Source organism: Scyliorhinus torazame, chromosome 16 (assembly GCF_047496885.1).
Source record: "Scyliorhinus torazame isolate Kashiwa2021f chromosome 16, sScyTor2.1, whole genome shotgun sequence".
NCBI classification, from domain to species: domain Eukaryota; kingdom Metazoa; phylum Chordata; class Chondrichthyes; order Carcharhiniformes; family Scyliorhinidae; genus Scyliorhinus; species Scyliorhinus torazame.
Genome location: NC_092722.1, coordinates 184,611,838 through 184,632,174, shown reverse-complemented (window position 1 = coordinate 184,632,174; position 20,337 = coordinate 184,611,838). Strand labels below are relative to the sequence as shown.

At 45.3% G+C, this 20,337-nt stretch overlaps 1 protein-coding gene across 1 annotated transcript in view; it reads right to left on the bottom strand.

Annotated features, from left to right (window-relative positions):
• Nucleotides 1-18,613, bottom strand: part of as3mt (arsenite methyltransferase) — a 64,641-nt gene extending 46,028 nt beyond the window's left edge. The window contains exons 1-5 of the mRNA XM_072479590.1: nucleotides 18,483-18,613; nucleotides 13,005-13,056; nucleotides 11,211-11,338; nucleotides 882-1,032; nucleotides 293-429 (exon numbers count right to left, since the gene is read on the bottom strand). Coding sequence (XP_072335691.1) covers nucleotides 293-429; nucleotides 882-1,032; nucleotides 11,211-11,338; nucleotides 13,005-13,056; nucleotides 18,483-18,583 — 569 coding nt within the window. The 5' untranslated portion in view covers nucleotides 18,584-18,613. The remainder of the gene's footprint in view (nucleotides 1-292; nucleotides 430-881; nucleotides 1,033-11,210; nucleotides 11,339-13,004; nucleotides 13,057-18,482) is intronic.
• Nucleotides 18,614-20,337: the final 1,724 nt, after the last annotated feature.

Genomic DNA, 20,337 nt, shown 5'->3' with positions numbered 1-20,337 from the left:
ATGTGGTTCACCACCACCTGCGTGGACAATTAGGGATGGACAATAAATTCTGGCCTCGCCAGTGTAACCCACATCCTGTGAGAGAAGAAAAAAAAAAGCACAGCTTTGCCGTGTTTGGAATATCCCACCGCTTAATGTTGGCCCCAACTGGTGGCATCACTGCCTTGGACATCAAAGCTACCTCCCACAAACCGAGTGTTTGCTCCCCTGACCAACCCAAGTTGCAGCCAACCTAGTTTCACTGCGACTGTCTCGAGTCTAAAAGGAGAAAACGACCCTCCTTTTTACGTACATAATGATATCAAAGCTGTTGTCCTTCAATCCAACATCACCAAGTTTTTCAATGTAGCCTTGCAGGAAATCCACATTGGGCTGACTGAAGCCAAACTTTTGAGTGTGATAGTCAATAAACTTCGCAGCTACTTGTATCTGCAGGACAATGGGGGCAAGAACAAAGAATGTTTGTGAGGACCACCCCCCAAGACATGAGGAAACACACACACACAAGCATGTACACACACACAAAAGCATGTAAACACACACAAGCATGCACACACAAGCACGCACGCACACGAGAACGCACACACACACACAAAGCATGCACACACAAGCACGCACGCACACGAGAACGCACACACGCACACACATACACACACAAGCATGTGCACACACACACACACACACATGCACACACAAGCATGTGCACACACGCACATACACACAAGCATACACATACACACAAGCATTCACACAAGCATGCATACACACATAAACAAGTTCATACACACACATATGCATGACACATACACAAGCACCCACATACATAAACACACACCTCAGGGGCTAACTGTTTGCTGTGCATTCCCAACATGAAACAATACCTGCTCATTGGTCATGTCAATCCCAGTCACATGACCTTTCTCTCCAACCAGCTTACTGAGCATGTAGCAATCCCGGCCACTGCCACTTCCCAGATCTAGAATCCAACAGTTCTCCAAACATTCAGGAACCACAAGTCCACATCCATAATACCTGCCAAAGAGAATGAAATCAAATTCAAATCAAAGAGCTTTTCACTGACAAATAAGCAAACGCAGCACAGGTACATTTAAAGAATCAGAAACACACAACAGTACAGGAGGCCATTCAGCCCAGCATACCTGTGCCAGCTCACAGCAGTAAAATTAGCCCTACTCCACGCTTCTTTCCCCACATTCTTGTATTTTTATTCCGTTTCATAAATATCTCCCATTCGCTCGTGAATCTGTTTGTGCCGCCCTTTCCGACGGTGTGTTGATTTAAAACCTGAAGCCCACACCATTGAGCTGCTAATGGTACGGCCAGCACGGCAGCACAGTGGTTAGCACTGTTGCTTCATAGTACCAGGGTCCTGGGTTAGATTCCTGCTTGGGTCCCTGTCTGTACAGAGTCTTGATATTCTCCCAGTGTCTGTGTGGGTTTCCTCCGGGTGCTCCGGTTTCCTCCCAAAAGTCCTGAAAGACGTGTTGTTAGGTGAATTGGACATTCTGAATTCTCCCTCCTTGTACCCCAACAGGTGCCGGAGTGTGGCGACTAGGGGCTTTTCACAGTAACTTCATTGCAGTGTTAATGTAAGGCTACTTGTGACAATAATAAAGATTATTGTTATTATTGTGTTGAACTTGATTTTATATGTGCTTGTTGATTTGTCGGAGGTTTGGAAAGTGTTGTTCAGAACATTGTGTGTCTTTGATGGGCAGAGCACAAACAGGAAATCCGCTACCACGTTCTGAGGCAGCCCAAACAGAGAACGTTCCCATCTCCGGAGCAATCCGGCAGGAATGGGGATCCTCGCAAAGAAGCAGAGCCACGTGGAGTACACCTGCAGTGATGGACGGCTGGACTAATTCAAGACAAGGCGCAGCATCACCACCCACGCACTTAGCTGTGAGGGTGTAGCAGTGATTGACAGATAATTGGCTCCAAAATGGTCTCTCCCACGTCGCAAACAAGCATGTACCAAGAGACATTTTTAACGTGGATGAAACTGGACTCTTCTACCGTATTTTGTCTTTGATGTTTAACGGTAAAACATATAATGGAAGGTGTTACTGCCACAGTCTGCGCCAACATGGATGGCACCAAAAAGCTGCTCCTTCTTGTGATAGGAAAGTCCAAGAAACCATGTTGATTCGGGACTGACAGAGTACGTGACTAACAAAGTCACCTGGATGTCCCCCAGCATTTTTGAAGGGTGGATCACGATAGTGGACAAAACGTAGCAACGAAAGAAAAGGAAGATTGTCATAATTACAGACAACTGCCCCACACACCCAGACATTGCTGACCCCGAGCATCAAACTGATCTTCTTGAACGTGTTGTTTTTGTCACAAACCCTGCTTGTTGGCATATTGGGTTACACAGGGGTGTATTCATGTGGGAACGAGGCCTCCTCGGCTATTACGAAGCTTCACTTGACACACGTTTGGAGGATCCCCGGGATTCAATTCATCGTGATTCTGCTGTATTTGCATAATAAATGGCTACAGGGATTGAAGTTTTACTGTAACACGCCTGAGGTTCCACATCATGATGCTCTCTAGTCAGACAAAAGATTGGGCATTCTTGACAAATCTCATTGCTGTCCAGTTCTTCAACTCAACGTCGATGACTTTTAGCTGGGAGATTATTTCCACTCCACTGTGGGCAGGGGAAATATTGTTTACCATTTGCATTCTCTCATGCAGTTGCCAATGCAGTTAGCATTTAAAGCAATAACTCTTATAATCAATCAGAGTCTGGGCCTCAATCCTTCAGCATCTTTAAGTTTAAGAGGTTCCCTGGCATCACAATGACGTCTCCTGGGACAATGGATAGCGACCCGGCCTCTGATCCAGAAACTCTGGCTTCAAGTTCCACCCCAGGATTAGATAGCCAAGGAAGGTGCATTGCTAACATCTCCACATTTACCATCTGGCAAATCCTTCCAGCACATGCCAATGACAGGAGGCAGGTGTGGGAGGGAGTCGTGATAATCCTAGTGATGGAAAGAAAGTCAGAGCTTCTCCCGTTCCTATCCACCGCGTCAGACCACATCAGGATTGTAAAAGAGCAGGTTGCCATAGCAACTCAGCGCTGGGTGGGCTGTAACACAGCAACACCATTACAATTTGCTCTGGTCTCTCTTTGCAAAGGCTTCATAAATAGCTTACACTGACACCATTGATGCAGGCTTCTCCCCCAGAACTCTACGGCATTCAAAATGTATCGGAATGACATAGGGATTGGGCTCCGCGAGGATCAACAGGTCTTAGACCTCATAATAGTTCAAATCAGACAAAACGATCTGAATTCCAGAGGTGAATCAAGGCCACATTCAGCAAATCAATTAAGCCTCATTAAAGGGCAATCAATGGGAATCAGGTGGAAAACTCTCCACTGATTGGGGTCACACCTGGCACAAAGAAAGATGGTTGTGGTTACTGGAGACCAATCATCCTGGCCAAGAACATCACTGCAGGAGTTCCTCAGGTACGTGTCCTTGCCGCGACCACCTTCATCTGCTTCAACAATGGCCTTTCTTCCAGCAGGAGGTCAGAAGTAGGGCTGATCATTGATGTGAACCAATCACAAGTCCTCAGATACTGAAGCTGTTCATTCCCACACATTCAGCAACATCCCGACAACATCCAGACTTGGGCTGATAAGTAACAGGTAACATTCAAGCAGAGTAATGGCCACCTCCAAATGGAGTCAGACTAACCACCTTCCCCTGACACTCAACACTCACAAATCCCCCACCATCTGTAAACTTGTCACCACTGACTAGAAATACAACTGGATCGTAAGTGCCTTGGTTACTAGAGCAGGTGAAACAACCGGATCGTAAGTGCACTGGTTGCTAGAGCAGATGAAACAACAGGATCATAAGTGCACTGGTTACTAGAGCAGGTGAAACAACCGGATCATAAGTGCACTGGTTACTATAGCAGGTGAAACAACCGGATCGTAAGTGCACTGGTTACTAGAGCAGGTGAAACAACCGGATCGTAAATGCACTGGTTACTAGAGCAGGTGAAACAACTGGATCGTAAGTGCACTGGTTACTAGAGCAGGTGAAACAACTGGATCGTAAGTGCACTGGTTACTAGAGCAGGTGAAACAACAGGATCGTAAGTGCACTGGTTACTAGAGCAGGTGAAACAACCGGATCGTAAGTGCACTGGTTACTAGAGCAGGTGAAACAACAGGATCGTAAGTGCACTGGTTACTAGAGCAGGTGAAACAACAGGATCGTAAGTGCACTGGTTACTAGAGCAGGTGAAACAACTGGATCGTAAGTGCACTGGTTACTAGAGCAGGTGAAACAACAGGATCGTAAGTGCACTGGTTACTAGAGCAGGTGAAACAACACTCAAGAAGTTCCACACCATCCAGGACAAAGCAGTTTGCATAGTCAGCACCCAATTTTCCATCTATAATATCAACTCACTCCATCTCTAACTGTCAATTTATGTGCAGCAAAATAGCATAAACAGCATGAGGCAAGTGAGCAGAAACTCTGGAGGTCTTGGCTGTGAGAAATATATTGGTTAATAGCTGCTGCTTTTTTTTTTTATTCGTTCATGGGACGTGGGCCTCGCAGCATTTATTGTCTATCCCTAATTGACCTTGAGGCGGTAGTTAAGAGACACCATGTTGCTGTGGACCTGGAGTCACATGTAGGCCAGACCAGGCAAGGGCGGCAGATTTCCTTTCCTAAAGGACATTAATGAACCAGGTGGGGTTTTTACGACAATGGTTTGGTCAACTTTTAATTCCAGATTTTTTATTGAATTCAAATTTCACCATCTGCAGTGAACCTGGGTCCCCAGAGCATGACTCTGGGTCTCTGGATTACTAGTCCAGTGACAATACCACTATGCCAGCACTTTTCCCAGAATAATGCCATGGATTGTTTGACCATTTATGAGAGGGCAGACAGCATCTCAGTTTAAGATCTCATCTGATGGGCAGTGCTCATATTGCACTGAGGTATCAGCCTAGATTACACACTCTAATCCCTGCACCGCTACCGTGGAACCATCTGAAACATACACAATACTTTCAGCTCCTTATTTCCACTGCATTTTAGCGTAGAGCATCTTCAAAGTGTCAAGATTTTTTTTACAGAAGGCAATCAGTTCACAATGCCTTTTTCCTAACCCGAAACCAATCGCGTGCAATCTGTAAACGTCCTTCATCTTTTCTTGTGTTTAATGGGAAATTGAGTGGTTGTGTTTAAGGGGTAATTGTAAGCTGTTCTTTTTGGGTATGAAGCTAAAGAGTTTAATTGTATTACGAATAAAGTTTTGTTTTAAAAATACCAAATCCCTATTTTTTTCATGCAATCACTTCTGGAGCGAATCATTCTTTCCGAAGTCTTACAAAATAAACTAAAATATTGGGGTTTAAGTCCACGTCCCTAGCCAATGTTGTGGTCCGGACTGAGATCTTAATATCAGCTCCGTCTTAGCATAAAAATGACACACCAAGCATTACACTGTCGAACCCTCCAGTCCATAAGACCGTAAGACCTGGGAGCACAATTAGGCCACTCGGCCCATCAAGTCTGCTCCGCCATTCAATCATGGCTGATATTTTCTCATCCCCATTCTCCTGCCTTCTGCCCAGTGGCGGATCTACTATGAAACTAATGAAGCTTAAGCTTCAGGGCCCCTAATCCCGGAGGGGCCCCAGAAGCGACTTTAGTCCACATTGCTTAAAAATGTTGGGTCTACTGTATGAGAAGGGGTTTTTTAAAAATGATAATATTAATAATATAGTGTAATTCAATACAAAATAATAGTTAAAATAAAAATTAAACGGTTATTAAAGTATCATGCAGGCTAGCCGTAAACAAAAAAACATTCAAATTAAGGATGTTTCATTCTAAATATATTTAATAGAAAATAATTATAAATAATTTAAAACACCATTAACATTTATGACAGAAATACAAACAGTAGCTGACGTGTTGTAACAAAAAAGGGAAGCCGTTGAAAAGGCAATCACAATTCTAACGTGAATTTTCAACGTGATGGCACCGTGATAGCGATCTAGGCAAGAATTTTTTTCAATAAAGTGTTCATGAGGATACAATATTTTAATTACCCCTACTCAAACATAAATGTAATATTTAGAAAAGTAAGGTAAGTAATAAAGGGGAAATAGTGTTAGATTAGCCTAAGCCTATTGTTTTTATGAAGAGGTGAACGGAAGGTAGGCTACGACCGCATAGCCTAGGCTAATACTATATTACAAGTATTTATGAAAAAGTAATAAAAGGGTGAATTTGTGTTAAATTACAGGTGTTTATTATGAAAAGTGTTCAGATAATGGTAAAATTGTGTTACATTACCTTAGCCTATGAGTTTTGGTGGCCTCGTCTTGCCTAACTTAGTCTAGCCTAGCGTAGGCTAGCTTGAACATAGCCTAGTTTAGCCTATTTAGCTTAGTTATTATAAATCTTAAAAAATGGCACTTTACTTTCTGAGAAGGTGTTTTCAACAATCCCAAAGTTTGAGAATCAGTAGCACAGATGTTGTAAAGATGGAGTATCGCGGTAAGTTGACTGTTCTGCTGTGGCTAATGTAATTTTTTTCCCTTTTTAACAGAGGTCAAGACCCTAGAGTTCATGAAAGTACTTGGGCGTCATTCTCCGACCCCCCGCCGGGTGGGAGAATGGCCGTTGGCCGCCGTGAATCACGCCCCCGCCCCCGCCGAAGTCTCCGCTCCCGGAGATTGGGCGGGGGCGGGAATCCGGGTGCACCGGTTGGCGGGACCCCCCGCTGGATTCTCCGGCCCGGATGGGCCGAAGTCCCGCCCAGGAATTGCCTGTCCCGCCGACGTAAATCAAACCTGGTATTTACCGGCGGGACCAGGCGGCGTGGGCGGGCTCCGGGGTCCTGGGGGCGATCTGACCCCGGGGGGGGTGCCCCCACGGTGGCCTGGCCCGCGATCGGGGCCCACCGATCCGCGGGCGGGCCTGTGCCGTGGGGGCACTCTTTCCCTTCCGCCTCCACTACGGCCTCCACCATGGCGGAGGCGGAAGAGACTCTCCCCACTGTGCATGCGCGGGAAACTGACAGCGGCCGCTGACGCTCCCGCGCATGCGCTGGGAAACTGACAGCGGCCGCTGATGCTCCCGCGCATGCGCCGCATTTCCGCGCCAGCTGGCGGGGAAACAAACGCCATTTCTGCCAGCTGGCGGGGCGGAAATCCCTCCGACGTCGGCCTAGCCCCTCAATGTTGGGGCTAGGCCGCCAAAGATGCGGAGCCTTCCGCACCTTTGGGCCGGCGCGATGCCCGTCTGATTGGCGCCGGCTTTGGCGCCAGTCGGCGGACATCCCGCCGTTGGGGGAGAATTTCGCCCCTTAAGTGGATACCAAAAACGCAAACTCAATGAAAAGCAATCTGACGAAATTTCTAAATGTCAAAAACTAACAAACTATTTTGCAATGTCAAGTTTGTCAACACCTACAGTTGAAACAAGCCAAGCAAACACCATTGAAGCCAGTAATAGCGCACAAACCATGGGAGCTCTTTCTAGCAATATTCAACCCACTGTTGACGCTTTTGATACAGATGACAATCAGAGTGGTCAACATGAAAGTACCGCGGAACAAGCAGACTGAGCAGAAACATGAAACAGGAAGGAAATTCAGTGATTTCAAAGAATGCAGTGACTTCGAAAACTGGCCCATAACAGTTGATAATGATTTCATACAGAATTGTTTAATGCAAGACATAGGTTTTTTTCAAAATAATAAACCAAATGATGTATATACCGAATCAAGCAGGGTTTACAAGGAGCAAAACAGAAGTTTCTCAAATAAATATTTTGAAAAAAGATTGAAAAATGGCCAGACTGTGATGAGATCCTGGTTAGTTTACTCAAAGAGCAAAGGCTCTATGCACTGTTTTGTTTGCAAACTCTTTTCTAAATGCCAAACATCACTTACAACAGGTGGGTTTTCTGACTGGATGACTGTACTCAGAACTCTGGAGAATCATGAAGACAGCATGGAACATAAGAGGGCGACGTTGTGTTGGATAACAAGAAAGTCAAATAAAAATACTGTGGATCAGCAACTTGAAGAACGGATGAGAAAAACCATACAGTGCTATTTTGAAGTATTGAAAAGAGTTTTAGCTGTTATAAAGTTTTTAAGTGAAAGAGGTTTGGCATTTAGAGGCCATGAGGAGAAGTGGGGCTCACCAAATAATGGGGGTCATTGAACTTACTGCAGAGTTCGACCCATTTTTACATGAACGTCTCGAGAAATGTAAAAATGAAAAAGTAATTGCTACTTACCTAAGCAAACCCATGTATGAAGAATTGATAGGAATCATGGGAAAACATGTGCAAGATGAAATTGTGAATCAAATCAACAACCTAGACATCAAATACTACTCTATTATTGTTGACTCTACGCCTGACCTGACACATGTTGACCAGCTGGTAATTGTGGTTCGATACTGCTATAATGGAAAACCCTGTGAGAGATTTTTAACATTTTTACCGATAGAAAACCATTCATCCACGACCTTGTTCAACAAAATACAACAAGTCCTGGGTGAACATAAGCTTTCACTTGAAAATATCTGTGGTCAGTCCTACGATAATGCATCTAACATGAAGGGCTTGGAGAAAGGGCTGCAAGCACTCTTTAAAAACATTAACAGGTATGCAGACTATGTACCATGTGCAGCCCATTCACTTAACCTTGTTGGAGAAAAGGCAGTGTCTACTGTACCTGAAGGTGTTGACTATTTTGGCATTTTGCAGGAGCTGTATGTTTTCTTTTCTGGATCGCCATGTAGATGGGGGATTTTAAACACACAGGGCAATCTACATTTTTCTCTAAAGAGCTTATGTGCAACTAGATGGTCTGCACACTATGAAGCAGTCCGGGCAATTAAAAATGGATATATGGGCATTTTACAAACTCTCAAACATATTTTTGAAGACTCAGAAGAGAAGCCTGAATGTAAACGAGATGCAAAGAATTTATACCACAAGTTGGTAAAGCTGGAATATGATGCTATTTTAACAGTCGTTTGGGAAGAAGTGCTGGAGCGTTTCAACAAAACAAGGAAGAAACTCCAAACCCCTGGTTTTGATGTATTTGAAGGTTATCTTCTGCTATCATCTTTACTTTCGTTTGTTAAAGAACTCAGAGAAAATGTAGCCGATAGGATTGCACACTACGAATCAGAAGCAAAAGGTTTGTGTGAAGATATCACCTCAAGTTATTCTGATGCTTCCAAACGCATTGTTACAAGGAAAATTTCAGATGGAACAAGTGGTATTGCTTCTTTGAGAGGAGCTGACAAATTTAGGATAGAAGTTCTATATCAACTCTATGACTGCTTGATAATCCAGTTACGCAAGAGGATTGACCCATATGAGCAGATTGCAAAAAGGTTCAAGTTCCTCTCAGAATTGGTGGACAATTCTTAAATTGATGATGACAGTATTAAACTTATAATATCGTATTACAAAGATGATATTGACCACAAATTAGTAAACGAGTGTTATCAGTTCAAAGAATATTTGAACCGTAGGAAATCCCAGAACACAGAAGAAAACATGCCATCTAAAATGCAATGCGCAGAAGTTCTTCAGCTTATTTGTGAGCAACACCTAATTGAAGCGTTCCCCAATATTACTACTGCGCTTAAGCTGTACTTGACAATGCCTATCACGCGCTGTGAAGCAGAAAGGAATTTGTCAAAGCTATCCTTTATAAAGAACAAATTTCGGTCTACCATGACTTAAGAGCGCTTAAATTCTTTATGCATATTGTCTCTAGAAAATGACATTGCAAGGAAGCTCTCATATGACAAAACTGTACGTGAATATGTTGCTAGAAAAAACAGAAAAAAAAGAGTATTTTGTAAAATGTGGTTCATGTAGTATGTATTCTCATAGGTGTCTAAAATAAAAAATTATATTGACTGTGGTCTTTTCTATGTTTTATTTCACCATTCTATGATGCATCATGCATGTATATAAATGTTCCCTAATTTTCATCCCCCCATAACTCGAAAACTATAAGGCATAGGAAATCTTTATTCACACCAGTGACTTTGACATGTGAGATAATCCAGTACAGCAATTTTAATCAAAATCTGAGATGTAGTGGTTAAATTTTTAAAAAATTTGTGGTGATCTGTCGTGGAACAACCCCATTGACGAAGATAACAGTGGTTACCCAGACCTCGTTGCTGGTTGCGAAGGGGCCCCCATAACATCTCAAGCTTCAGGGCCCCAAAAATGTAGGTCCGCTACTGCTTCTGCCCATAACCCCTGATCCCCTTATTAATCAAGAACCTGTCTATCTCTGTCTTAAAGACACTCAGTGATTTGGCCAGTCATTAGAAAACCATTAGTTATCCGACTTCATACAAGAGATCCATTAGTTCATGAAACTACCAATGCAATAGTAATCAGCAGTCATTTTAAAAAAAATTATTCACGGGATGTGTGGTCGCTGGCTAAGTCAGCATTTATTGCCCATCCCTAACTGTCCCTTGGGAAGGTGGGGGTGAGCTGCCTTCGCCAACCGCTGCAGTCCAGATGGTGTAAGTACACCCACAGTGCTGTTAGGGAGGGTGTTCCAGGATTTTGACCCAGTGACAGTGAAGGAATGGCGATATATAAGTCAAGGTGGTGATTAATCCATATAAAGAACAAACAAAGGACAAAGAAATGTACAGCACAGGAACAGGCCCTTCGGCCCTCCAAGCCCGTGCTGACCATGCTGCCCGACTAAACTACAATCTTCTACACTTCCTGGGTCCGTATCCCTCTATTCCCATCCTATTCATGTATTTGTCAAGATGCCCCTTAAATGTCACTATCGTCCCTGCTTCCACTACCTCCTCCGGTAGTGAGTTCCAGGCACCCACTACCCTCTGCGTAAAAAACTTGCCTCGTACATCTACTCTAAACCTTGCCCCTCTCACCTTAAACCTATGCCCCCTAGTAATTGACCCCTCTACCCCGGGGAAAAGCCTCTGACTATCCACTCTGTTTATGCCCCTCAGGCAAAGTAAATTTTAAACAGGATGTGTTCGCAGGATGGGGGCAGTATTAGTGATATCAATAGTAAAGGATTTAGCAAAAAATAAATACATTGACGACATCACCCTCTGAAAAGAATATGGTAGATTGATTACAAACCTGGAGCTCACATCTTCATGAACAGCTGTCAGTGCATCCCGCAAGTACTTAGGGAGAGCTTTGGCAGGAGTGAGACACACGTTCAGAACCAGATCTTCTGTCTTCTTGAGCCTTTTTCCATAATAATCCTATTGGCAAAGTATTAACGTCACAAAACCAGACATTCGATCCAGCAGATCTATTGCTCCACATGAGCCTCTCTCACACTTACTTCATCCACCCCCATAAAAATATCCTTCTATTCCCTTCTCCCTCACTTGTTTATTCAGCTTTTCCTGTCAGGCATGTATGCCAGAGCTTTCCAAACTGTGGGTCGCGACCCCCAGTGGGGTGGTGAGACGCAATTCTGGGGTCATGCTCTCTGAGGCAGTAATGGCTGCCGTGAGACTCAGACTGAATGTCAACAGCTACGAGGCCCCTTTGAATCTAGCGGTTTATTTAACAGTAGGCGTGACTTAATTTTTTTAAATATATAAATTTAGAGTACCTAATTCATTTTTTCCAATTAAGGGGCAATTTAGTGTGGCCAATCCACCTCGCCTGCACATCTTTGGGTTGTGGGGGCGAAACCCACGCAAACACGGGGAGAATGTGCAAACTCCAAACGGACAGTGACCCAGAGCCGGGATCGAACCTGGGACCTCGGCACCGAGAGGCAGCATGGCTAACCCTCTGCGCCACTGTGCTGCCCTTGAGCATGACTTAATTGACTGATCTTTGAATCCTGCTCCAACACAGCCAGTGAAAAAGTAAATTTTAAACAGAACGTGTTCGATGCCATCACCACGCAATGTGGGGCATTTTACCCATATGCATAGCCGTAGTACTATTTGTTGATGTCACTGCCAGCAACAAGACTGCTGCCAGTATAAATCATGGTGCCCCTCATATCCTCACAGTGAAGATAACGCTCACTTAGCAAAATGCAGATTTTTAATGTCAGTCTGTAATTCCTCATTTTAATATGTAACTGGATTTGACGTGCCTCTCAAGAGTGAAGGAGGAGGGTAACCGGTCCTTGGTTCAGTCGGCCTGGGACTTCAGGCAGCGTGCTTTTGCCACCACCCCCCCTCATTCTCACAGCTCCCACTGAAGGATCATGGCAATTTTCAGGATTCAAAATGGGGTCACAAGTGGTCAAGCTGATTAGTTGGCCAACCTAATCTGTCCAATTTTGCTGCATGTAGAGCACTGACCAGCTCGAGGGCACAACATGCTGATAGAATAGAATTCCTCAGTGCAGAAGGAGACCATTTGGCCCATCGACTCTGCACCAACCCTCTGAACGAGCACCCTATCTAGGCCCACTACCCCACCTTATCACACTGACCCTGTACCCCCACCGAGCCTGCATATCTTGGGACACTAAGGGACAATTTGTGTTGAGGGGGGAACAATTAGCAAATTGTGCTATTCTGATACGAGGGTGAAGGAGGGCCCCTAGTCATTGAAATAGGCCTTTGCTCTGCACATATCCTAACCTGGATTTGATCTGGAAACCCTTCCATGCCGATACTGAATACCAAAGTGAGGGATAAACTCCGAGCCCTGGCATTGTTCACCTTGCGAAGCATTAAAACCAAACAATATCTCAAGTTGTTACATTAACCATTCACCATGACATAGCCCAACAGCTGAGGAACGTGAGAGTTATAGTTTGTCATTACCACTCCTCGGCCACCTCCACTGGCTCACTGTGAGAAACCGGTCTGCACATTCATTAAATCCAATAAATTAAAAAATGTGATGCTTTGACAATTAAAAATAAACAAGAGAGATAAAATTTTCCTTTACCTTCACATCTTCATGAATACCCGAATCTGGAGAACGGGCAGATGAAGAGAAACTAGAAAAAATATTTTAAACTAATATTATTATTTGTTGTTTGCTTCTCTTAAAAAAAGACATTTAGGATTGAGTGCAATTACACGGTAAAAATAAATACATTCATGGAAGATCCAGTTACCTTTTAGATTCTTTCACAGGAGGTGGATGTCACTGGTTAGGCCAGCATTAATTGCCAATTCCTAATTGTCCTTCAGAATGTGGTGAGCTGCCTTCTTGAACCCCTGCAGTCCCTGTGGTGTAGGTACACCCAGTGCGCGAGTTCATGGCCCCACATACTAATAGTCTGCAAAGGACAGAAATGCTATAGGTCCTTCCTAATGAAGGAATAATAGGTCCAGAACAGCATGTGACCAAAGGTTCAGCCACAGGAAGGAGCGTCTGAAAGGTGGGAAGGAATTCCAAAGCTTTGGGAATGGCTGGCAATGGCTGCCAACGTTTCTGTGGTAAAAATCCGAGACGCCCAAAAGGCCAGACCTCGGAGGTCTCTACACTCCTCCAGTTTTAGCCTCTTGAGAATCTAGGATTTGGGGGCTGGAGGGCATCATAGGGAACAGGAAGTAATTACTTAACTGAATCATGCGATAGGCTCATTGAAGAGAGCAGGGCGAGCTCCTGCGAGTGGAGCACACCTCACGTTGTAAAAGTCCGAAGTGGAATAGTTAGCATTACTGATAGGAGTCACGAAGGACTGCTGGAGATTGCTTTATTACCTTTTGGGGGTAGAGAAGAACTTTAGAGTTTCAGTCTAATTTTGGTTCAGATTTTGTTTCTACTATTGCACCTCTGCAAGGATACTCATGACTGGGGGCCCGGGGCAGGATTGTGATCAATGGGTTCGGATATGATGCATTGTGTATTGATGGAGTAGGCTGGATAGAGCAGACAGGCTTTCCCTGTCCTCTAGGCTGACACTCTCGTGCAGTATTGAAGGAGTGCTGCATATTGGTGGTGTTTTTGACTGAAGGAGTGCTGCGTATTGGTGGTGTTTTTGACTGAAGGAGTGCTGCATATTGGTGGTGTTTTTGACTGAATGAGTGCTGCGTATTGGTGGCGTTTTTGACTGAAGGAGTGCTGCATATTGGTGGTGTTTTTGACTGAAGGAGTGCTGCATATTGGTGGTGTCTGACTGAAGAAGTGCTGCATATTGGTGGTGTTTTTGACTGAAGGAGTGCTGCGTATTGGTGGTGTTTTTGACTGAAGGAGTACTGCATATTGGTGGTGTTTTTGACTGAAGGTGTGCTGCATATTGGTGGTGTTTTTGACTGAAGGTGTGCTGCATATAGGAGGTGTTTTTGACTGAAGGAGTGCTGCATATAGGTGGTGTTTTTGACTGAAGGAGTGCTGCGTATTGGTGGTGTTTTTGACTGAAGGAGTGCTGCATATAGGTGGTGTTTTTGCCTGAAGGAGTGCTGCATATAGGTGGTGTTTTTGACTGAAGGGGTGCTGCATATTGGTGTTGCTCTCGAGATGAGTGATCCCTCAGATGCTCAGTAAACTTCCCATGGCACTATTTCGATGGGGTGCCAGGGAGTCAAAAAGAACAAAGAACAAAGAAATGTACAGCACAGGAACCCAGAATCCAGGCCAATATTTATTCCTCAAGCAAAATCACAAAGAATTATCTGGTCACAGTGGCTAGCACTGCTGCCTCACAGCCCCAATGTCCCAGGTTGAATTCCGGCATTGGGCGACTGTCTGTGTGCAGTTGGCAGTTTCTCCCCGTGTGTGCGTGCGTTTCCTCCGGGTGCACCGGTTTCCTCCCACAATCCAAAGATGTGCAGGTTAGGTGGATTGGCCACGATAAATTGTCCTTAGTGTCCAAAAGGTTAGGTGGGTGGTTACAGGAATAGGGTGGAGGTGTGGGCTGTAGGGTGCACTTTCCAAGGGCCGGTGTAGACTCAATGGGCTGAACGGCCTACCTCTGAACTGTAAATTCTGTGATTATCACATTGCTGGTTGTGGGATCTTGCTGTGTGCAGATTAGCTTTACATTTCCTATATCGCAACAGTGGCTACACTTCAAAACCTCATCGGTTTGGAAATGTCAGAAATCATGAAAGGGGCTTTAATAATGCACCGATTGACATTCTAGGGTAGTCACTCGGGAGGCAGGATGAGCAGCTCAGGGTTCACCACCCCCAAGGGAAGAGGGGTAAAAGTTCAAGGAAACAATTTGTCCTGGTGGAAAATAAAAGACAAGGTTTACCTGGAATTCCTCCAGTTCCAAAATCCACAGCTGGGCTGGATTCATTTCACACAATTAATAAAAACAATCTGAAGGCCAGACCACCAGGAAACTGGGCTGATTGCAAAATCACAGAAACAGCGAGCTGATCCTGCCAAAGTAGCTCTGAAAAACTAGAGGACAAGAGTGAAAGACTGGAGAGGGTTTTCAAGATTGTGTTTAAATCCTTGATTCTTTTTTAGCCACTCCTGGGGTGTGACGAGGCCAGAATTTTTTGCCCATTCATAATTGCCCTCGATGGTGGTGGCCGTCTAGGAAGGGGGTTCCAGGATCTTGACCCAGTGACAGTGAAGGAACGGCGATATAGCTCCAAGGCAGGAATGTGACAGATTTTATTTGGGGGGAGTGGGGGTTTAATTTTGTTTTAAATAAATTTAGAGTACCCAATTAAGTTTTTCCAATTAAGAGGCAATTTAGCGTGGCCAATTCACCTACACTGCATATCTTTGGGTTGTGGAGGCAAAACCCACGCAAACACGGGGAGAATGTGCAAATTCCACACAGACAGTGACTCAAAGCCGGGATCGAACCTGAGACCTCAGCGCCGTGAGACAGCAGCATTAACCACTGCGCCACCGTGCTGCCCTGGTAGGGTTTAATTAAGCAGTCAACAGTAACAAAGATTTGAAAATCAACTACGTAACATTCCACATATCACACTAACCATTAAACCACAAGGAAACGGCACCGTTCCATATTGGTACCAATACAAAACTATATCAGCTAATTTTCCCACAAAACACAAACACACAGTATCACCCCATTGCAGGTTCCTCAACAGAAACAGAGAATGAGCCTGAGAATGTGTCATCATGTCCAGAACTTTGTTGTAGAAATGACCTGTCCATCAATGAGTGACTTGTTTCATGTATCAGTGCCGTTCTCCGTCCAGGAGACCTCCCACACGGCTCAATCTCACCGGAACCAAATCATGGTCTCCATATATTCCGCTCAAGGTTCAGTTGAACATCCTTGACTTCCAACATGACTCGCCAATCTGCAAAAGCATTTCTTCAGTGGCATCATCAGGTGGCCCATTTGGATCAATGTCACACACCAGGTCCCACAGCGTCTTTTTGCTTCAAACTGGGTTGCCTTCTGGACTCATATCTGAGCCCAGTGTTCCAGGACCCAGATATCTTAGAAAGATTGTCCTTCTTTCCAGCTCCAGAAAAAGGAAGGAAACAGCAACAGCAGCCTCGAGGCATTTGCAACCACCAGCAGGAGCAAGTAGAAAACACAACCTGCAGCTGTGAAGTGTCAGAAATTGATGTTGGAGGTGCTGACTGAGATGCCGATCAGGGGAGTTGCTTTGTCCTGGATCATGCTGAGCTGCTTGAGTGTTGTTGGAGCTGCGCTCACCCAGGCAAGTGGAGAGGATTCCATCACACTCCTGACTAGTGCCTGGGACATGGTGGACAGGCTTTGGGAGTCAGGAGACGAGTCACTCGCTGCAGAATTCCCAGCCTCTCAATTGCTCTTGTAGCCTCAGTATTACTGCACAAAATGACCGAAAACATATCCAAGGCACTTTCAGCACTCTGGGTTAGAAGAGGACTGATCCTATTCAAGAGTTCAATAGAGAGATCAAGAACTGGCATGTGAATGATGCCACCACAGTTATGTCCAGTTGCCTTAAAAGCATTAAAGCACATAACATAATAATAATAATCACTTATTGTCACAAGTAGGCTTAAATGAAGTCACTGTGAAAAGCCTCTTGTCGCCACATTCCGGCGCCTGTTCGGGGAGGCCGGTGCGGGAATTGAACCCACGCTGCTGGCCTTGTTCCGCATTACAAACCAGCTGTTTAGCCCACTGTGCTAAACTAGCCCCTGTGGGAGACATGGAACGAAACACATGTACATCAGAATTGGTAGGATCCTTTAACCAGTTTTTCACCATTATCCAGAAGCACTCGTGGATATTTTTCAAAAGCTGGAGCACAAATCACTAGAATAATTTTCACACCTTGGTTTGGTGGAATTTCAAAAGCACATTCTGTAGGTTGCTTATCCAGGACTGTACGAATGGGGCCACTCCATTCTAGATTGGCGCAGCACCGACCACACCCTCAGGCCAGCCTAAAGCACTTTGGAGACAATAATTGCCTCACGCATTCATTCCTCCACCATTCTAAAATCGGGAAAATTCAAGTGTAGTTTTCAGAGCTGTGGAATCTTTGTAAACCAGCAGATTTACTTTATAACCAAATAGCTGCTTGGTGTGAAAGGTATTAATGGGTTCTACTTTAATGGTGATCTCAAGCAAAAAAATCGAACTGTCTAACCACCCCCTGGGTAACACATTTCCTGTCCCTCTCGCCCCCTCCCCACTTTAATTGCTTTCATGATTAACTTAAATCCATCGTTTTACCACTTTAACAACCACAGGGAAACAATCTTATCACCTTCACCTAACCTTGAAGTTTCTCTCAAGTCACAATGTAAACAGCTGCAGTTTAAACAAAACATAGTTAACTTCTCAAACGCTAATTCAATTCTGATAAAGGCCTCATAAATCCACATTGGACTTTCTCCCCATTGCTTTTGAATTGCCTTACTGTAATTAAACATACAGCACAGTACACCAACCAGTGTGAGAGCTTGTAAAAATTCACTAGTTCCAATTGCGCACACATTCTAGATTTTAAAAAAATATTCATTCATGGGATGTGGGCATCGATGGCTTGCCATTGCTTATTGTCCATCCCTAACTGGCCTTGAGAAGGTGGTGGTGAACTGCCTTCGCCAACCACTGCAGTCCATGTGGTGTAGGTACACCCACAGTGCTGTTAGGGAGGGAGTTCCAGGATTTTGACCCAGTGACAGTGAAGGAACGGCGATATATTTCTAAGTCAGGATGGTGAGTGACTTGGAGGAGAACTTGGTGATGTTCCCTCGCATTTGCCACCCTTGTCCTTGTAGGTGGCAGAGATTGTGTCTGAGTCTTGGCGAATTGCTGCAGTGAATTTTGTACAAATGTTGCTTTGCAAACTAACTGCATCAGGGGGCATTAAGCCCAACCCGATGTTGACCAGGCAGGAGAGAGTGATTTATTTTGCAACATGTTGTGCCAGCCACGGTTTATGTCGTTGTGCTCACGCTGAAAGCGCCTCTCGCTCTCTAACTCTGCTCTCGCACTCGCTTGGTTAGCGTTAAGGACAGAAACACAAATACCTTCGCCCGGAACCCAGCTCCTGCGCCATCTCCAGCTTCCTGCACACCCCCAGTCTCAAAGTCCCAGCGTGTTTCCGCAATCGCCCGCTCCACATGACCATGGAACCCGGCTGTCAATCATCTGTCACAGGGTTCGAATCCCGGAGCAGAGGGAGCTGCACCGGTGGGCGGGGAGTGAAGATTCATTCACAAAGCGAGTGTTGCTCCTTACCTGCGACACTGCTGAGAAGCTACGGTAAAGAAAACACATGTGGTCAAACCTCCCCCCCCCCCCATCGAGCGGGTTCTTTCTGCCCCAAATACTGACTGCCTTGTATTTCTGATCTTCTTTAAAAAAAAATTGTGTCCCAAATCTTTTTATTTTATTTTATAATGCAAGGCTCACTTTCTAACTGTGGATCGGGGGCAGAGACATTACAGCTCAGAAGGAGGCCATTCGGCCCATCGTGTTCATGACCACTGTGGAGAGCAATCCAGCCAGTGCCACACCCCCCACCCTAACCCTGTTCGCCCTGAATGCGTCCTCTTGAGATAGTTGATCATCTATCTAATCGTGGAAGAATGTTCTCCATTGTTTTCTGTGGTTCGCCACAGCACTGACTGCAGGGGTGGCACGGTAGCACAGTGGTTAGCACTGTTGCTTCACAGCACCAGGGTCCCAGGTTCGATTCCCGTCACTCTTGTGCGGAGTCATGCCTGCCGTATTTGGATAGTACGGGAGTGTGGTGGCCACTGATGCCTCACAGCTCCAGGGATCCCGGGTTCTCCCCGTGTCTGCATGGGTTTCCTCCGGGTGCTCCGGTTTCCTCCCACAAATCCCGAAAGACGTGCTTGCTCGGTGAATTGGACATTCTGAATTCTCCCTCTGTGTACCCGAACAGGTGCCGGAATGTGGCGACTAGGGGATTTTCACAGTAACTTCATTGCAGTGTTAATGTAAGCCCGCTTGTGACTGTCAAGATTATCAACTAAGACAGTAGTCGCAGTACGTTTATTTAAAGTGTATCTAACCAACTCTGCAGCCGTAAGAGCCGTACTCTCCCAGCGGTCCCAAGGAATTTTGGCGCATTCCAGCCACGTGACATCGAAACATAGAATCCCTACAGTGCAGAAGGAGGCCATTTGGCCCATCGGGTCTGCACCAGCTCTTGGAAAGAGTTCCCTACGTAAGCCCACACCTCCACCCTATCCCCATAACCCAGTAACCCCACCTAACGTTTTGGACACTGAGGGGAAATTGAACGTGGCCAATCCACCTAATTTGCACATCTTTGGACTGTGGGAAGAAATTGGAGCACCCGGAGGAAACCCACGCGGACACGGGGAGAAAGTGCAGACTCCGCACAGACAGTGACCCGAGGCCGGAATTGAACGCAGATTCCTGGATGTGAGGCAGCAGTGCTAACCACCGCACCCCCGTACCATCCAAATACGCCAGGCATGACCGCGTCATCACATGACGACCCTGTCTACATTCTTCCCCCCCCCCCCCCGATTAGTTTGGGCCCCCCAGTGATATGATGTGCAACTGTACGCAGTGAAAACTATGCAGTGGCATGTGTACAAAAGCAGTTAGCTGAACAGTGTTCAGTGGTTTGTGTGAACAATGAAACACAGGAAGGGCACTTGCCACTTAGTGCAAAACCCATTGTTTATACTTCTCCCCTTCCTTTCACCTTGTGGTTGAAAGACAAAAACAAAACAACGTTCACCAGTCCAAACAGTCTGTCCGGTGGCAAAACCCCAATATCGTGTGTTGTCCTGCTCAGATGTGTGATAACACCAACAGGCAGAGGGGGTAACATTCTATGGCCCATGTCCATTTCACTGGATTCATGTGACACTCGTGTGTGTT